This window comes from Conger conger, chromosome 4 (genome assembly GCF_963514075.1).
Source record: "Conger conger chromosome 4, fConCon1.1, whole genome shotgun sequence".
Classification (NCBI taxonomy): Eukaryota; Metazoa; Chordata; class Actinopteri; order Anguilliformes; family Congridae; genus Conger; species Conger conger.
Window position 1 is genome coordinate 57,069,796 of NC_083763.1, and position 21,243 is coordinate 57,091,038.

The window sequence follows — 21,243 nt, forward strand, 5'->3', positions numbered from 1 at the left end:
CATTTCCACTGGCAATTGTAGAATACATAGATTTACATTAGCGCATATCAGAAATATTTATACACAGTTCATTGCTGCGCACAGAGACCAGGCAGAACAAAATTTTTAACAATAAAGTGACATTTTTATTATTTGTACAATAGACTTTCATACATTATTCAAAACACTCCTTAAATACTGAAAAAATGTACTTCCAAAGCCGAAAATGGCTCTGTATGTGCTGCACAGCATTTTATATTTCCATAATTTTTATTAAAAGTCATCTTAAATATATACAGATAGGATCTGCAAAATGCATTCTAGACACAGAATATATACTTTACCAATTACATGTCTTTGTGTCAATACGTAACTAAAACTGGAAGGATTAAACTTGCATGTGCAAATCAATAAACAGGATAATAAATTCTCACAAAATTTGTCCAACTAAACAGAATAAATGTTTAAAGTTGAAATTACTCTTTTGCACAAAAAAAGAAGAAGCAGCATTCAAGTCCAGTAAGTCTTCGTACTGCAGAAGCTTGGAGTACATTCACAATCTATGAGTTATTTAAATGTTTTCATTCACAGTTATTTACAGCAATACTGCAATTAGACAGAAAAGTACCATGTATTTGTTTTTCATATTTAGTTATATTTTGAACACATACAAAAATGACCATTTATATTCATATACATATATATATATTTTTATAACACAAATTCACAATTACTGTAGAAATAAATTTTACATGTTGGATACTATATCTTTTCTTCATCATGTCCTGAATACATTTTGTCCTTCCATACTCAGTCCTTATAAAAGTTTACAATTTGAGCAAAGCTAAGTATATCAATATATTAGAAATAATTACATGAAAACGTTTAGTAAAAAAAAATAATATATCAAACTTTCTGTAGGGTTATGTCACATTTTCTCACTACTGAAATTTACTTTTTCCAAATTTGGTTAATGGTAACTCAATAGCTTATACCAGCTTATCCAGGCACAAATCAGCCAAGGTCTTTTCATATGCTGTTTTTGAGTGCTTAGGTTTGCTCAAAAATGTCACATTAAATGCTACATTTGTTTCCATTTTGTATTGGGAAATGTTTTAGGATTAATTTGTAATCACGTTTGTTAGGGATATTGTGGCACCAATGTTCACAATACTAATAGTCTTTTACACATTAAAGACCAATGTTGTTCAAGTTTGAGAAAAAAGTTTCATAAAACAGTTTAAATACGTCCACTTAAAAGCAAACATGTCCATTTTGAACACAATCAAAGACAAATATAAAAGAAAGCATGCTGTAACAGAGCATCAAATGGAAACCCACTCATCTGCTCCATTGAAATGCCTATGTAGTGGGCTTTGATATTGAATTAATGTCAGTGTTTTCAAACATTGCAATGTCCTAATTGCACAACAGCAGTTCTAATTGCTAGACCTCTAATCCTATTGCTGAATCATCTTAAGAAATATCAGCTCACTTAAAAATGTGCAATATGGAGGTAACTGATCATCTACTGAGCAAAAAAGAAATACAAATGATTTAAAAAATTTAACACAAAAAGCCAAAATGTCAACTTCATATGTATGGAAATTGCTGACAGAATCAAGTGAAATATTTAGACGTCTGGGCTGTTGTTTGCACACGTCTGGATTCTGAATTCAGGCCCTGTTTCAATTTCTTAGCCCAATGAAACAGTGGGGCAGACCTACATCTGGCACCGACCTGTTTAAACAAACTTGAGTTTGAGGATGGTGCACTGTTATGAAGATTGCAGATGGAATATTTTGCTTCTAAAACATGGGCTAATGGTAGCTCTTTGCTTTCAATGTAATTAGCCTACTCATGTTGACAGCACATCTGTGAAAGTTTCACTTCTGTGAATGTGTGAATGATGACACTTAGAAGTGATATTAGTGACGTTATTCTCTGATGCAGTCTATCAGAAAACAAAGTCTCCAACACTAAAAACTCACTGGCTCCCATAATGTCTCATAGGTAATTGCACTGTTAAAAACTGTATTGCCTGAGAAGATAAAAAAACAGGGCAGGTTTTATGATCTTCAGTGGACAGGGGCAGATTTTGGAGCAGATTTGTTGTTTGTCCGTTAAGTTTTGGAACATGTAGCAGCTTTGGTGTGCATAATGAAAGGGTGCCATTCAATCCCCAGGTGTGAACATTATCTGATGGACGATATTACAGTGAATCCAATACCCGTTCATCATATAGGTACCGCCATTAAAAATAAAAAGTGACAGAGAATGAGGTCATTAAGAACACTAATATTTGTGCATTATAAAGTTCCCCAGTGCTCTTATTAATCCAAATATAGACATCTTAGGGATTTGAAACAAGCAGCTGAACTCGTCTATGGGGCTACCAGCAGATGGTGCTGCATGGTAGTATAATGAGTATTTGTTCCTGTAAGGGTATTGCTTTGGTTTCTCAACTTCCAGTGCAACCCAGATCTCTTTCCGAAAATCCATTAACCATCTTAAATATCTAATTCAGTCATTCAATGCACTGATCAATGTAAGTACTACTTTTTAAACAAACATAAAATGTAAAGAAATGGCTGGAATTACCATTTAAAAAATATTTATAGATGTATTTCTGAATTTATTAGGTCACCACAGGAAACTGATTGGTTCTGAAATTATACAAAATTCCTTCTGATAGCATTCTTCACTCACGCCTCAACTTTTAATTTCATCTTTATATTAATATTTATATTTACAAAAGGCATATACAATGTTGAGGCAGTGTTTATGGTGAGTGTAATTCCTAAGGAGCTAGTGTGCTTTCATGCTCTAAATCTAAATGAACAACTACAAAAAAAATGTAAATGATATCTATTAAAAATTAACATAAACAACAACAAAAAAACAAAAAAACATCTGCACCAATCTTCAACCTCAGGCTGATAGATATAAATTAATTTCAGTCACATAAACATAAAAGTTAAACACATTTGTGTCATTTATATCCATTTGTAACATAAGATATGTATCCTATTTTACATTTGGCACTAGCATTTGCCATTGGTCCAGCAATTGGCAAATGTTTCTGTTCTTAAATAAAAACAGGTTTGGATAAAGTGTACATATTTCAGTGTTCATTCTGTGTGAGAAGTTATGGTGTAATAAAAAAATATTTAGGTTGTGCTCTCCCTCAAGATTACCAAGTCCACAGTTTTCTGGAAATTCTTCAGCAGAGAGACAGCAGTTTCGTGTTCCATGTGTAAAAAACTATGTCCGTTGGCCTGCAATGCAAAAACGAAGCACATGGTGAACAGGAGTGGAGAGAATGGAGTGGGGCGGGACAGGCAGGCGGTGCAGGAGGACTGGGAGCAGGCCTAGCTTAGTGGAGATAAGGAAACACAACATCGTCAATGGAGGAGAGAGAAAGAGAGCAAACACAGGAAGAAGGACTCATGCTGTAAAGGAGAGAAGGGGAAGAAGCTGGATTTTAGAGATCTGTTTAGCAGCTCACACTTCCATCTGTGGAGAGAGCAGAGAGATGCCTGTTCCTGCAGGCTATGGCATGGGAGTGGCCCTATACTAGTGCACATTTAAAGCAACACAGAAACCAGACATGCCAATGACAACTGGGAGTGCTGAAATCCCATGGTCATTTTGGCATAGGAAACCTGACTGGTTCACACGGACTATGATGCCGGGTGTTTTGTACCGAAGGAGAAGATGAACACTGTCTGAATGCATCATGCATTTTGCTCACAAAACCACTGCACTCTGAAGGGAAGTGGTCAGCTACAGTACCGTCAATCTTCTACCATCCATGCTGATGCTCATGCTGCAAGTATCCTCTATCGCTTATAAGGACACAATTACATTTATGAACTATGCATTTGAGAGCTGAGGACAAGATAGATATGTAGATAAAATTCATTTATACTACCATCACAATGCTCAGTCTTCTAAAGATGTGAGCTGAGAGTGATAGTGAGAGCGATGGACAGTACACACGCTCTACAAGCTGTTCTGTAAGAATAATGTCTACATGGACAGTGTCAGTCAGTGGAGGTGGGGTGTTTCCCCTTGAAGCTCAACGATAAGAAGTAGCAGCTTTTCACTGCCTTCAGAGGAGTGGGAGTAAAATACACAAACGATAGGCCAGGGACATATGTGGACATCTGAGACGAATGAAACACAACATTAACAAGGTCAAGAAAATGCTGCAGTGAGTGCAATGAGAAAAATGTGGAAGACTACCGATAAACAAACTTCATAATGTACTAATGTATTGGTCACATTTTAGATGACTCAATACTTGACAAAAATGTTCTTGTTGAAACCATTCTGCTCTGTTTCTTTGATGCCAGTGGCATAACTACTTTTCCCCAAATGAAACATAGAACATGGATTGCACAATGAAATGTCTGACTGAAGGACAACTTGGACAACTCAGACTGGTAGGGCGACACCAAAACATCAGCGCGTGCTCAGTAAATGGACATTGTCAAATGGCACATGCAAAGCCTCTACTGCCGATGTTGTGGAGAGTGCATGGCTACAAAGGTGTGAGCAATGTGCAGTGATGGAGAACGCTGTTACCTTCAGAATTTTGTCTCCAGGTTGAAGCACGTTGAAGGCAGGTCCATCAGGCTGTACCCTAGTAACAAAGATACCCTATAAGTCAAAAGTGATATGAGGTTAGGAACCAGATGGTAAAGATGGTTTAGAATCTTTGCCTTTCAATCTTGAAAAGTACTCTAATAACTCTTTAAGTAGATATGTAGCTATACTACATGTAGCTAGACAGTAAAAGGTCCAGTTTGAGAGACCGACAGAAATATATTGAAGACATAAACCTTGTTTGTTATGAATGTAGTAGAAAAACATTCATGGCTATTTTTACTCATCCAATAAAAATAACTGCACTGCCCTTAAGAGGGCCTTTTCAATTTACTGTACAGCTAATTTTTTAAGTGTGAAGTTATTATTGTGAATTTTTGGCCCAATCTGTTTAAATCACATATTTATAGCGTACTGCATCTGTCAAGGCAGAGATTGTAAGGGCACCAATCTTTGAAGTTACCTCAGCAAATACATACATTTAACTTTCCCATTTACACTGAAGTATATAATCCATTCAGTATGGTTATATGCCTTCAGTTCCGTATGTATTTCCTGTTCCACCATCTTTTGGCATGAATAAAACATGTGAGGGGTTGACTCAGACAATCCTGTCCACAGGATTCTTGTCATATGAGTCGACACCTCAACAATGGCAAGCTACAACTTTAAGAAAAAACACATAGAAAAGGCGGAAAGTCATGGAACAGTTCTACAGGACAATTAAAATACAGTACATACAAATAAAACTACACATGTGCATGTCCTTTACTGTGGTAGCAACAAAATACCTCAGAAATATTACCAATGATTTATGAAAAACGTAATTAAAATCACATAAAATAAATTAAAATGTGAGTATATTATCCACATGACAGAGTATCAACAAAACAGCAGGAAAATAGAATAAAATATTTTTAACAGCAAGTCATTTCATTTGAATATTTGAATTACACACAAGGGCTGTTCAGCAAATAGTATGCAAAGAAAATATAGAGAAATATGAATGTACAATACAGGTAGTCATCGACTTATGACCGTAATTGGTTCCGACTGACCGGTCGTACGTGGAACTGGTCGTAAGTCGGCCTATGTTATAATTACCTTACATATATTATACTGTGTAATGATATTATAATCATCTTTAAGTCATATTTTATCAATATTTTCTTTGCGGTCGCGGTCGTAAAGGCGAACAGTCGTAAGTTGCATAGGTCGTAAGTCGACGACTACCTGTATAAAGTTCTGAATGGTAAACAACATGACAAGGCCCAAATTAATTCATTCTTACATATATGTACAGTAAATACATGCTACAAACATGGTGATCTTATGAAGCACATTTATAAACAACAGCCAGAACAGCACTTCCCACACAAATCTTTATAATGAGATTCAATATGATTCGTGTTCCTGAGGTAACAAGACCATTACTTAGCTTTTTCAAAGACAAACTGCTTTGACTAACACTTCTTCTTTAAACTCTTTTTACTGGTCTAATTAGTTATTTTCTCCATACTGTTTCATCAATGGTGCAGTGCTATTAAAAAATCCACACTATGTCTTCGTCACATCCAATGTACACCATATATGAAAAATCAGCATGGCAAAATGATTTTAATTGTATATTACTTTAAAAAGTCCAATTTCCTTAGAATAACATGAAACAATGTATATAATGTCACAGAACACCCTTATTGATGTGACCCTGTAATGTCAAACAATTCCTTTACACATTGACAAAATATTATGTGCTTAAAATGCTAATGTAGGCAGTGTGCGAACTGACATTTAAAAAGTCAATAGGCATCACAAGTGTATTTTCATGGATTGTATTGTTCACTATCGATATTTTATTGACGAGAACATGGTTTCTATAGGTCCAGATATTTTTATTTCATGACACAGATTTCAAGTTTCCAATATATTTTTGTGTCATCACTTCTTAAGCTCCTGTTAAAAAAAACTGTTAACCTCTCAGTGTTGATGGTCCATCTTCTTTATCTGCAGTAATCATGCTGGGACTAGTTTCTTCTGAGCAACAATTAGCTTTAGTGGCCCTCCTCCTGGAGTGTGAAAATCTGCCTTGTTTGTCAGGGGATCACGTCTGACACTTTCACTTCTTTTTAATAATGAATGAGTCCAGCGGCCTCTGTGTCCTGCAGTGCCTACAGGCATTATTCACATGAGGGATAGGAACCTTTCCAACCCCAGGCTAACCTTTACCATGCACATTCCCTTCCAAATTAACAGAAGCTAAGAGGGAGAGGTATATTTTTCGCGAAGCACAGTCTGTCCCTACAGAACAAAATGAGACCCTTTAAGATGAAAAGTAATTTGCACCAGTATTCTTGGGAAAAGCGTCTTCATCTTCCATCTTCTTCGTTGTCTGACATTGTGAGCTAATGGAGTTCCTATATTGTCTTGGCAAAATTTCGCTAACCAAAGTTTCACAATCATGTTTCCAAAACAAGTGACACTTTACCCAAGAATACTGGTGTGCTTCGGCCAAAAGGTCTGCTAGTGCTGACACTAGACCCACAGTAGAAGAAATAGTTCTCGATTCAAATGTGCATTCTGAATTCACAAATAACTGTGTCATTATATTTGGAAAGAGATATTGTTGTTGAGTTTTTAGAATGTACATTTGTGGCAGATTCACAACCAGAAAATAAAATATCCATAGAGGTCCATTATATCACAGTGAACTGTGTCAAGAAAAGTTGTCAAATCTAGAAGATTTGTCACATCTCAGTGAAACTATCTAGATGGATACTCTAAATAAGTGTAGTATCCTTTTTATTTCATTTGTGGGTGAATTGCCCCTTTAATATAATGATTGATGCCCAGTGTGAGGTCACTGTCCCCATTAATAATTGCTGTTTGCGGCATCTTTTAATGTGTGAGGCATCTGTGGGTGGTGCAGTGAAACACTGAGAACATCATTTATCCCCCAGCAATGTTAACAACAGCCAACGCCTCCATGAGAAAAAAACTGACACGCTTCGAGTGAAGTTGTAAAATGGACTAATTATTTGTTAATAATAATGCCTTGCTTTGAATCTTGACTATATTGCAAGCAAGAACAATGAAAGTTCAAAGGTAATATGCTCAACTAGGGAGCAGTACCATACTTAGCATCAACAGCAGCAGCAGCAGGAGTTTCCATGGCAACTCTTAAGTGAGACCTACTTATTCTGCTTTCTCCAGAAAAAAATAAATAACTACACAAAACAACCTTGCAACATACAAACAGCTGAGATATGGAAATGATAAAAGCCATGAAGATTGAAAGAATAAGTATCGCATAATTTGCAGGCAAATGAAAGGGCAAAAGTATTTGTCCCTTTACAGAACCTTAAAGAAGAAGCAGGCAGCAGTCTTACCATGTCTGAAGGCTTGAAGGGATTTCCCTGCCCACTTATTCCCCCTGAGATGCTGAAACCAAGGCCAGGGTTCTTCTCTATGCGCACACAGAACTGTCAGAGAACACAACACAGAGACACCCTAGTACCACAGAGTACCACCAGACCTCAACGAAAGCTGCTCCCCGCAAAAGAACAGATAGCTACACAAAACGTTTGTACACCTTGCATGCGTACTTATCATGGATTCTCCATTACACCTCGAATCAGAGTGATGGAAATGTGAAAGGCAAAGACCAAATACAAGATCACAGCTGATCTACATCATACATAATTATTTTCATAATCCTTAATCTGTGATAATATCACGTTTGGTTGTGATATTGCTTGGGATGCAACTGACCTCCAGATGGACCCATAAAGCCTGCGGTGGGGCACTCATCGCCTAATGTGATAGCTGTACGTCTTCTTACCTGCTCCGGGTATCCATCCATGCTCTTCTGCCCTTTGGTCTGAATGAGGCAGCGTGCACTCTGAGGGCGGGGGTTGGTGGCTGAGATGGGCATGGGCAGCGGAGACTGGTACTGCTGGATGGAGATCTTGTTGATGGCGCCCTCGTACTGCTGCTCGCGGGCAGAGCGGTGTGGCGGTGTGGCCGTCGCTGAGGTCACGATCATTGTCTGTGTTTGGTTGGGGTGGCCACCTGCCTGTGGGTAATTCAACCCGTTAGGCAAAGAGTCAGGAAGCTGCAAAAATGCAAACGTTGCGTCTTACACACGATGGCCAACAGACAGGACACAGATGAGTGATGGTGGTTGGTGTCGTCCCTCAGAAAAGTAGTTCCGTGCTAGAGGAAACCATGGAGTTTTGTTCATCCCACTCTCTCCTTTCCTGCTTTACCTCAGGCAGCCAGTGAAAATATTCTACTATGGAGTACGTTTCCTATTTTCATATCAGGCATAGCACTCCGACAGTCTTCTACATTTAAGGTGGAGTACAATTATCTCATAACCATATCGGTGTGTCTTCAACATGGGAACAAATGCCCCACATGTACTACAGCACTGTTGGATTACTGCCTTAATTCCAACAGGATATTTCCCACTCCTTTATTTATTCTATGGGAAACTGCTGAGAAAGAACTGCAAGGTTTAGCCGAGGCACAAAAATGAAAATACTCACGGCCAAGCAAAAATCACACCAACATTGACAGACTGGGGTTGCCAGGGAAACTAAGCAAGAATGAAACACTGTTCAAATGATCGGGGACAGACAGCAATTATTCCTGACATTTAAAAGCACTGACAAGATAATAAAAGCTATGCTCAAAAGAAATAAGACAAGAATCAGTGTAACTGTGCTCTTACAACAAACTATGCGCCACAAGCCTATTCAGAAAAATGATGTGCTTATCAAATATTAAGACATTAAGACAACACAAAATGTAGTATCTCATTTAAGCGTTGAAAGTGCAATTAAGACATTACATATAAAAAATTAAAGAGGATATACAGTAGAAATCATATTTCATATAAGTGTTCCTTCCTGTTGATTTACATTATGGGAATGCATTCAGGGAAAACGTATAGCTTTGCCTAAATGGGACAGCAGAAAATTAATTTGAACAATTATGACACAAAGTGGAACATAATGAAATCATATCACAAAAACTAGTAACATGACATACACAGAAATTTCTAGACTTATAGACTATAATCAAATTGATATAAATATGGGAAAACAGATAAGGCACACAATAGAATTAATATGACAGATAATAAAATGGAACTACCATATAATGAACTGAATACACCATATACTGAAATGGGAATTACATACATTGAAAGTAAAATGATATTTAACCAAATGCAACATTTTATATTTTGTTTGAATGCAAGCAATAATATAATGTTTCTAACAGGCACATGGATAATCCAGCCCATTGTGTGCACTAAATGAAGTAATGAGCACAGGCCCTGCCCGCATACAGAGGCCTCATCCACCTTCCAGTGATGCATGAGTTTAATGAAGGCCACTTTATTTCCCATTTGAACTGTGAACATGATGTATTCTCTCACCATCACTACTTTCAACTAAGCAAAGAATAAAACAAAAGCCGGCATTATTTACTGGAGTTTACTGGAGTTTCTTCCTTTCGTTTTTTCTCAATACAGTGGGCTCCAGAATTATTGGCACCATTGATAAGTATGCACTAAAAAACGGTAAACTAAAAATTAATGTTTTTTTTAATTATTATTACCAAAAAATTTAAGTAGTGTGTTTTATTAAATGGAATGAACAAAAATATTTTCCCCAAAAAACCTGATTTTACAATTCTTTACACTGGCTTAATACTTTGTGCAAACACCCCTGGCAAAGATAGCAACCATGAGTCTTTTCCTATAATTTGTGGTCAATTTAGAGAACAAATTTGGATGGATTAAAAAAAAATAGTTCCACCATACAAAACTTTTCTGAATAATTGATATCCTTGGATTTGAGATTAACATGTTTTTGATTAACTGCGTGGATTTTGATGTTTTTATTTATTATATGCAGCCCTTTTTATATCAGGGTGTCCATAATTCTGAAGCATATGAAACCTTTTATTGGCCTGAACAGGAGAAAAAAAAAAAAAAAAGCTTTAATGTTCACTGAAACCCACCATTCATTCCAATTTTCTAAAATAATAGCCTTCTAGATTAAAAATGTGAATGAGTCAAGGCTATTCACTTCAGTCATTATATATCCACTATAGTTCCACATGAGTGACATGCTAGTTTATAACAGTCATAGTCCAATAGCAATACAGATGGCTGGGTTTGCAGTGCCTGTACAGACCCAGGTATACATACCTTTTTCATGATATTATCTGGTGGTACATCCCTCCTGCCCAGTGAGTATGGGGCCCACTGGCTGGTGGGAGAAACCTCCTCCTGTCCATTATCTAAGATATTGCTCTGCTGCGAAGGGGTCTGGTGGGAGAGGAAAAGAATAGAGCTCAGATGGTCATACTAAGTGCCTCAGTGCAGCCTGCCTTCTCTGTAGCTCAGGCTTTAAGCTTAATTTCTGCTATTGCTAACACAGGTTATGATGGTAATCACGGACTCCTATTCCTAGGTTTATGAAAACACAGCCAGTTGAGCTCTTGAGGCCAATCAAATACTGAGTTGGGTGTCCACAGACCACATTTACTACTTGATGCCATCTGACGTGTTATCAGTTTTCTTAATTTTTCAACTTCTAATCAAATTGCTGTGTGGAAAAAGAATTCCCAAAGAAGTTCTCAAAATAATTCTAGGTATGTTTGGCCTCATTATTACAGCAAAGCTTTTAGACCATTGCAATACTTCCGACAGTATATAATATACAGTATCATAATACTCCATTCATATAATGTATCTAGCCCAAATTCCATTCCACTCCATTTGCATTCATAAGCATATTTAAATTTAAAAAATAATATAATTCCTGTGTCAGCATTGTGAATGTATAGTTCACTGGTCTTGCCTAACAGGATCATTATAAACAGTACGTCCAGGTTCTTGCTTTAAACGTCACTGATGATTTAAATATCATGTCACTGTTGCCTATTCCCATGTCCTCTTGATCATGAGCCCCGCAGAGAGGGAAAAGGGACTGCCTTTTCGAGTGTTACTGATGACACAGAGGGACAGTAGCTCTTACAGTAACCTTGGACACAGTGGAGCAGACATTGAACAGTACATCACTCCAGTTGACACACAAACTGCAGACATGAAATGCAGACACTTTCATATTTTAGACAACAGTAAGCAAGACAGAGACTTCTCAAGATAAGATGCGCTCGGTTTTCTGTGTTGAGCCAAAGTATTTGACGGGAAGGCTTGCTTCTTTGCTCTGTTGGACACTGATTTCATCATCTGAGATGAATTTGTTATTGGACTTTCCTGTTGGACACAGATTTCATCATTTGAGATGAATGTGTTACTGGATTTTTCATTTTTTCATGGGACAATTTAAAATTCCCTATTGATGTGCAATTAATGCATTATGCCTCTGTTGTTCCATGGATGGCTAAATGATTGATCTCATAATCTCAGCAAGCAGTTTAAGAAACAGGAAGCTCAGCAGGTGTAATATTACATAAGTGGATCTTTCTTTCCCTGAAGAAGTAAAAAGATGAATATGGCATTCTATTCATAATGTGTGGTGGCAGGATATCCACGCTAGTAGACTGCTGACAGGCCTGGAACAATAATTAAACTGAATTACCTCTAGAAGGCTTCAATTACTTCTAGTGTTTGGAAAAGGAATGTTAAAGTCTTGTACTGTTCACATATTTGACGATAACTTAGCAAAGTGCAGAATAAAAAATACTATTAAAGATAGCAGTTACACAGCAAGTGTATGGTAAATAAAAAACCTTTCAAGGGAACTGAACTACTTTAATATAATTCAATTAATGTAATAACACAAGTCAAACCACTTTTCCTTTTGTGTTTTGGTGAATGTGCTGTTGCATTTGCTGTTCATACTCACATGTGGAAGAGGTAGCCACTGTGTCGTTTGGTTTTCATGCTTTGCGTTATTGTAAAAGTTTATTGTCATGCTTCTGCTGGCATGCGGTGCAGCATAGCGTCCAGAATACAGCATGCCGAAGTTTACTGTGTTGTGCTTAAGGACAGCACTCTGATTGGAGGGAAACAATCATGTGACATGAGTGAATGAGTGAGGGCGGCCCGAGAGGTCAGAAGCAGCCGCCTTGGTTAACTGGATTGCATCACACACACTGCATAGCTGCAACAGAGTGAGCTTGACAAACAGAGCAACAACAATACATATTTACTAAAAACACAACATGATCGTCAGACCACACGATAATGATATACACAATATAATGCTAGCAATAAAAAATCACAATTGCCATATAAAATATACGTATACCAACATAAATTGCAAACAAAACATTACAGAAATATTTACAGAAATAGCACACATATTTTTACTGCGAATACAAGAAACAATGACAAAAATATCAACATCATTGTCAATGATGTTTTAAATATCCAAAATACTTACCCTTAGATACTTTGATAAAAGCCATAGATAATCGTATATTGTACAGCCATAAGTAATAAGCATGTCTAGGGTATCTGACACTGTGGCTGGAATACACCCTGATGAGCAGTGGGCTCGACAAACCCTATCAAAATGATAATCATCTTCTGAAATTAGGAGAAATAAGGCTGATTTTGGCATTCCGTCAGAGTGCTAATAGTGAATCGCTAATAGTGATGGTGATGGGGAGTGGACATCCAACTTACCCGGTCTAATCTTTTAGCTTCTATATGTCTAAGCAGCTGTTGTCTCCAGTCCACTGGCATTTTAGAGGTGGGGTCTTCAGGCTTCTGCATTATAGACCGCAGCTTCATGTCTCCATCAAAGCTCTTCTCTGTACAGGAGCTCAGGGTGTAATCTGAAGGCAACCTCTCCAGCAGGGCAGCCATGGTGGGCCTTGCTGACACAGGCCGGGCCTGCGATGCCCCGTAGGTCTCCGTACTGTAACTCCTGGCAGACAAGGGCCGCCTTTGGGTCAGGCTCTTGGTGGGGTATCCCATGATGGGCTTTTTGGGCTCCTGGTATGATGAGTACTCGTCCTCGTACCTGCCGTTTCTCTTATGGAACTGAGAGTCCGATATTGTGGACACGCTGTTCTGGTGTTCAAGCATGCCCTTGAAGTGTGGCCTCCCGTATCGCTCACTGAGCTGTAGCTCCTGTGCCTCTGCCACCCTGCGGAAGAGGGCCATCTCTGTGGAGCTGACCAAAGAATCGGCCCTCCGCAGGAAGCCTGGCCGAGACCTCGGGGCGGGGATGGGCTGGTTGAGGATCTCTTCATTGACTGAGGGCTGAGAGAATGAGAACATATGCTCCATGGGGGGATAGCCACGGTAGCCTCTCGGACTCACTAGCTCCTTGGGCAGGGTTTTGCCTGGCTGGTTGATATACTCAGGAGTGTTTGGGAAAGGGGGTGGGGCCCTTCTCTCAGGCTTCACCACCTCCATGGGCCCCTGAGGGTTGAAGCTTTGGTCAAACTGGTAAACCTTCTTAGGTATAGCAGGTTTCTGCTGCTGTGAACTGCTCTTCCCTGTGCCAAAGCCATCTAGATCATCATCCAGCATAGGAGCGGACTGGCTCCTCGACATGCTCTGCTCCATGGGTGGTGGAAGGTCTGGCCTGTCCACACTGCCCTGGTTCTCTATGCTGGAGCTGTAGCTGTCCATTGGGATGCTATATACCTTGTAGGAGCCAATGTCAATTTCATCAATGCTCTGGGACTTTTTGAACTTGGCCTTCACCTCTTTCATCATTGGTGAGAGCCTCTCTGTACTCTTGCTGATGACCAGGGCACCCTTGGAGACGTCCTGCCTGCACTGTACATGTGTGAAGACGTTAGAGTGGCCCTGCCCTGTCCCTGAGTCTCGTGAGTCCCGGGAGTCCCGGGAGTCCCGGGAGTCCAGGAAACCCCACGCTCCCGTAGAGGGGAAGGTCCCTGGCAGCTCACCCATCTCATGCTCAAAGTCCTTGCGATCCGGGTTGGGGCTGTTCGCGGGGGTGAGCTCCAGCTTAGATGGGAAAGCTGTCCTGTCTTCAAAAGGGCTGGGGGTCCTCGTCCAGTTCTGCCAGGGGTTGGGAGGAGGGGGAGGAGGCACTTCAGTTTCCGGAGTATTGCGGACAGGGTGGAAAGTGTGCGCAGACTGCTCAAGCTCAAGTGGAACGCCCACTATCCGCTCCTGCCTCATCAGAGGCCGCCGCCCGTGTGAGTTGCTCCTGGGCTTAGAGCCCAGCATGGGATTGCCACTGCTTGTGGTCTCAATAGGAGACTCCTCTGCCACAAACCCTGTGTTGTCATATTGGGAGGAGTCGTTCCAGCTCTCGAAGGCATCACTGAGAGGACGTCTTTCACTGCGCTGTTGCAGGGTGCTAGAAGGAGGTGTCTCCCTCTGGCTCAGCAATGGCTTTGTCTCAATGGGCTTGGGGAAGGACTGGGCCAGCCTGTAGAGACAGCCAAAGAGCAAGGATAACCTTATCCCCCTCAACAACACATCACTGCTGGCTTTTTAATGTCAACGGAAGCAAATGTACATAAGAGGCCTTTTTCTTTTGGCACTCTACATTAGAATAGAAAGTCATTCAGCTTCAAGCACCCAGACCTTTAAAGAGCCACACTGAACACAGTAATCTGATCTAAATCCTCAAACTAATGTCATGCCATCTTCCATTTTGTGACCACAAAAAAAAAAAGGCTTGGATATTTTGTGAATACACATGTCAGTGAGAATAAGACCTCAAATAGGAACATTACGTATGTCTGTCCTCACAGTGAACAGAACATGGGGTTCAAAATAGGGAGAGTTAATTAGAGCTAAAGAGACCTGTTTGTTCAAAAAAGGTCATTGATGCTCTTGTCTATGCTGGTCTTGTATGTGCTCCCAGGGAGCCACAAGTGCATTTTGTCTTTCATCTCTGCTTCACAAAGAAGAAATGTATCTTTTTGCATTTTCAATTCATTACTAAAACTAACAGTATCAAACAAACATTCATTTCAGATGAGGATCAAAAAGAAAATCCTGTGGTGACAGCAAAGCCATTTGCGGGGCTGCAACCAGGATTAAACTGAAAGACACAAGATATCTTTGTCCCTGAATGACCAAAACACATTTCTTTTGAAAGCCGAGAGGAGGAATTTGCGTGACATTTCGATGAAGATGTGAATAGAGGAGGCATCCTCCTGACCTTGACATTGAGAGCACATTGGTGCTGAGGGAATCCTGTTCTGCTCTGTCAGGCTCGTGGAAGTGTATGGTAATGAGGAATTAAAGCCATGGCAGACAGCTCCTCCTTACTGCCTGCCTGACAGGTGGATGTCCACTTCTTATTAAACCAGCAGGTGCATAATGGGAGTGCTTTCTGTACTTATATATCCATATCAGACTAAAGCCAGTGCGGTAACATTCTTTAACACATCCTTTATGTTACCTACAATTCTTATTTCTCACTTTCATCATATCGCCCCCTTTGTTTCCTAATTCCGTCTCTGTCATGTCCTGGGGGAAGATTTATTGGCATTGTGAGTCATGTGAGAATGCATGATACAGACCATGCATAAACATAAGTATAATCTTTTGAGAGAATAACAGCAGGACAGGGGAGCTTTGATAATTCAAATGCATCTAAAACAATTGTGTAGGAGTATCCATATGAATATGCAATTCAAAATTGTGGGACAAGCTTTCAAAAGGTATCTGTACAGTATACAGCACATTTCAACCCGTTTTTAAACCAAATATTCACATAACTAATGCATTTTCAAAACACTGGCATCAAATAATTATTCAACTGGCTAGATACAGGGTGACTCTATTCAAATGCCCAACTGTCTATTCTTCCCACACACATGTGGGTTTCTCTGGTTTCCTGCCAATGTCTGAAGATGTGCTATAGATTAACTGGTGTTTCTGAATTGCCCTGTGAGTGTGCCAGGGTTCCAGATTCAATTCAGGAAATGAATTGAAATTTAATTCATGAATTCCAAATGCTAATAATGCCATATGAAGAATGTATAATACATTAATTGCATTACAATCCATTGCCTGTGTAACATGGTTAGCTCAGCTAGTAAGCACGGATCGTGCAGTGAAAGCGAAGGCTGGTAGCAGGTTACCGTGACAACACTCCCCGATGACGTAACCCTCAAATTCAAAAGAACGTTGTTGCCCTTGGCTAGCGGCGAGTTCGTCTTTAGCTGACTGGTAACGCGTTCGTTCAACAAAATGTAACAGGTGAGAAATTGCCTGAGTCCGAGGTGGGATTTGAACCCCGGCCTCTCACTTGTACCAAATTATTTGTTGAACGAACGCGTTACCAGTCAGCTAAAGACGAACTCGCCGCTAGCCAAGGGCAACAACGTTCTTTTGAATTTGAGGGTTACGTCATCGGGGAGTGTTGTCACGGTAACCTGCTACCAGCCTTCGCTTTCACTGCACGATCCATGCTTACTAGCGAACTAGCTGAGCTAACCATGTTACACTCACCCCCCTTTGACTTCCTTCTCCATGTGAAACTCCGCAGCAACCATTTTTTAAATTTATTTATTTTTTTACTCCCACCCAGATCCGAGTCACGGCACCAATGTAACAGGTGAGAAATTGCCTGAGTCCGAGGTGGGATTTGAACCCCGGCCTCTCACTTGTACCGAATTATTTGTTGAACGAACGTGTTACCAGTCAGCTAAAGACGAACTCGCCGCTAGCCAAGGGCAACAACGTTCTTTTGAATTTGAGGGTTACGTCATCGGGGAGTGTTGTCACGGTAACCTGCTACCAGCCTTCGCTTTCACTGCACGATCCGTGCTTACTAGCGAACTAGCTGAGCTAACCATGTTACACCTGAATTGGCTAAATTGGAATGGAATTGACCCCAGAGTGTGCTCCCATTAGTGGATGGATGACATTTCTGCTTTCAAAGTACTGGCAATCACTCAGGTGCCTGTAACTTAATTAAGCGGGAAAATAAACAGGGATAAAGCTGTTGACATCAATGTGCAACAGATAGGAGTACTTGGACCAGTGAACGGGGTGGCACACACCTGTTAGTCCAATGTGTTGGAGGTGCCCCATCCTTCCCCATGGGCTGCAGAGCAGTAACATTGGCGGGGGGGTTAGAAGAGCCAGTGGAGCCCTGGGATGGGGAGTAGTCTGAATAGGTGGCAGAGGAGCCACTGTTGTTCAGGCAATGCATTTTGTCTGGATCTGATTCATCTGTCGACTCTGTGAAGACAAAGCAGCACAATGGCAATTTAAATATATATATTTTAAAAGCTTTGGGGTAAAATACAACAATAGTCCAGTAACAGCAACATGCTGTAAATGCTTTTCTGAAAGGAAATGTTTTATGAACACAAATTTCAAAGCTTAAAAAATAAGTCGCCATTAATGAATATTAAATCTGATAAATGGCCTTAGCTATTAAAAATCCATCTGGGAAAGGAATGCTGGAAAGAACTGGTTCTTTTTTCGGCTTCAAACCAAACAGTAAAGTATTATGTAATAAGAATTTTGATTCTATTGTTCTGTTTCACACCATAAATAATAAGGACAACACATTTCACAGGCCCTTGCCTCAGGGACATTATGTAATTATTGTGGTTTGCAAGAAATACTTTGTGTAATCTTTAAGTGGCAGACACACACATTAAAACAATGGAGAACACAGGGTGTTTACTTGAAAGCATTAAAATGTATTCAAATGGGATTAGATAGTAAAAATTTACTTTCTGCCAGTGGAATCTGACAAGCCACCCCCACCTCCACCCCCCTACCCCCTCATATCTGGGTGGAATGATCAGTGTGGTATTCAGTGGGAGAGGGAATTTCACACATATTAATATATGAGGCCTCCAGGAGCAGACCCAAAACAGAAGATAAGGCAGCTGAGTGCTGCTTTTTAAAAATGAGAGCATAAAAGACTCCATCTGGTTAAATTGTGACAAGATATTTCTGTGGTTTGGTCAGGGGTCTGCCTTTGGCAGGATTGTTTCTCCAGCACACATGCTTGGGAAGACTGGGTAGTGGATTCCCCTTCACTTCCCTGGGGACCCCCCTGAGTCATCTGGTTCTTACAGGTACAGAACACGAGGGATGACATTGTCAGTTGGTGAGGGAGTATTAAATAACCAGATGGACAGAGACAGGGAATTTCATTTTGAATCTTTAATGAACTTTTAATGGGCAGTTAAAATTGTGGTTTAAAATCTGAACCAAAAAAAAAATAACCTTCAACCACAGACTGCCCCATCACTGCACATTATTTCATTTAAGACTGCACCTTTCCCATCCCCTCCCTACCCCCCTTTTTAATGTCTAATTAGCCATGTATGCTATATGCTGTAATTATTGCACTTGCATATAATTATGTTACTATTCTTAGTGTTCTAGATGCCAAAACTGTGGTATTGCAACACAGTGAGCACTTTATTAGGTAGACCTGTACACCAACTTGTTATTGCAAATATTTAATCAGCCAATCATGTGGCAGCAACTAAATGTATAAAATCATGCAGACGTGGTCAAGAGGTTTAACTGTTGAATGGGAAACAGAAACAGAAAAGAAAAGATCTAGTTAATAACTCACCTAAAGTAATGTTTCAATGCGTCTATACAGTCTGTTCAGCACATACCTTTTTTGTCTTTGCCTAGTAAGACAACCTTTGGTTTGTACATCGGGGGTTCCACCAGGGTAGGTCTCATGTCAGAAATGCGGATGTCATTTGGGGAGCCTCCAAGGGAATCCTGAGAAAAGATGAAAAGACGATACAAAATGGTATCAAGACTCTTTCCCAGCAGTACAGGCAGACAGAATACAGCAAAAAGGTGTGGGATTCAAACGACGTGAAAGGGTTCCCTGGAATCTACTGAGCCCTCAAGTAACATTTCTGTGGTATTCTAGCCATGTACAGTATACTGTGTGCAAATCCATACTCTTCTTTCATCCTGGAATAATTATCATTACAAATATTTGTGGTAAAATTTAGCTGAAACATTTCACTCACACAATGATGGAAACTGTAAAAATAGTCCACTATAAACAATGTACAGAGTGATGATTCTGAAAGGCAATGTAGCATTGAATGTAGCACTGAAATCGGTGTGTACATTTCTAATGTGAATCCTTTTCTTATCCGGAAACTATTGGATAAAATAAAAAAGGATGGTTTGGGGCTGCTAGGCTCATCTTGTTAAGGCACTGTCCACTTCAGACTGCAGACCAGCTCCCAGCTCAACACGGTTTAGCTGGTTGACCAGTTCAGACCAGTTCCCAGCTTGACATGGCTTGACCAGCTGAAGCTGGTACCTGGTTGACCAGCTCATACCTAAACCCTGTAATAATTTTTTAAACCATGAGACCAACACTTCCTGAACCACCTCTTCCCTTCTTCCCCCACTTTGTTGCAACTTAACTTAGCAAACATTCAGAAAACACTATAGTACAGTACATTCCTTGATGCTTATATCATTTGTTGAAAATGTGTATCTGCTTTAATATCTGGTGGGAAAGAGTCACCCAATATGGCCATGACCTAAATCTATGTTACTGTTGAGTCATATTACATTCATAGTACACAGTCATATCTGTGCACCACACTTCAGCCAGAAGACATCCTACAAGTCTCTCTTGCTCTCTCTCTCTTGCTCTCTCCATCTCTCTCACCCTCCCTCTCCAATCTTTGTGCCTTCTCTCACTGCTGACAGCTGCTTTCGTTAAATATTCACGTCAGGAAGATGCCAAGTTTAAAATAACAGTGTGACAGAGATTTACCTTTTCTCAAAGGAAGCCTGAACCAAGTGTAAGCAAACAGCAGTGATGTGGCCATGTAGTTGCTAGTGTTGGTGGTAGAAAAGTCTGACTATTAATGAAAAGACCCATTGCTCACAGTGATTTGCCACTGTTTTAACCCCTGAGGGGCAAAGTGCTTAGATGGAAGCAATAAAATATTGTTTAAGACTGGTTCAGCTTATATCAAGAAAGGTTTTTAGAAGCCTGACAATACATTCAAATAGCAATGCTTTATTCATAGGCATTTGCAGTATGGCCAGAAACATAGCATACACACTGATTAAATAATAAAAAAGTTAAAATCACAACCCTAACTCAACGCTACGTGTCAACTGATGACTCCAGTGCTAAGAAGAAATGGAAGAAATGTATTCCCCTCTCGTCATCATACTGGAGGAATACTCACATGATGACACATGACGCCTTGTAGCTGTGAACAGTTTAAGAAGCACAATTTTGGGGCTCAACCTGTTGTTTTCTCTGATTTCCCAGCCACTTACTATGAGGCAGAAACAGGAAGTTGTAACGGACAGGGTCGTGTTCTCTGGCTGTGGCAGCTTGGGAACGACGCGATGTAAAGAAATCTAAGCAAAATACACAAACAAACAAACAAAGAGACACACAAATGGAAAGTATTTTCTTCATGGTTTGAAAGAAAGCAAAATGTGTGATATCAAGAAGCATGAGCGATGGTGGCCTGAGCCCCTGGCCCAGATTCTCCCTCCAGGCAGGGAACATGTCTCCATGCAACTTTGTGAGTGGACACAGTGGGAGAAGAATTCAGGCAGTAATGAACAAAGACTACAACAGACATTTCAGGTCTGCGGAGAACAGTACTAGATATTTAAAGAAAGCTTGTGTATAGCAGGTGGAGGTGAGCTGTCCAGTTTTAATGAATGAAAATGAATGCTCC

At 40.0% G+C, this 21,243-nt stretch overlaps 1 protein-coding gene across 1 annotated transcript in view; it reads right to left on the bottom strand.

Annotated features, from left to right (window-relative positions):
* Nucleotides 1–102: 102 nt before the first annotated feature.
* Nucleotides 103–21,243, bottom strand: part of lrrc7 (leucine rich repeat containing 7) — a 47,422-nt gene continuing 26,281 nt past the window's right edge. Inside the window, exons 17-24 of the mRNA XM_061238143.1 lie at nt 19,174–19,285; nt 17,584–17,764; nt 13,262–14,990; nt 10,811–10,930; nt 8,429–8,662; nt 7,977–8,069; nt 4,570–4,644; nt 103–3,257 (exon numbers count right to left, since the gene is read on the bottom strand). Of these exons, the coding sequence (XP_061094127.1) occupies nt 3,150–3,257; nt 4,570–4,644; nt 7,977–8,069; nt 8,429–8,662; nt 10,811–10,930; nt 13,262–14,990; nt 17,584–17,764; nt 19,174–19,285 (2,652 nt within the window). The 3' untranslated portion in view covers nt 103–3,149. The remainder of the gene's footprint in view (nt 3,258–4,569; nt 4,645–7,976; nt 8,070–8,428; nt 8,663–10,810; nt 10,931–13,261; nt 14,991–17,583; nt 17,765–19,173; nt 19,286–21,243) is intronic.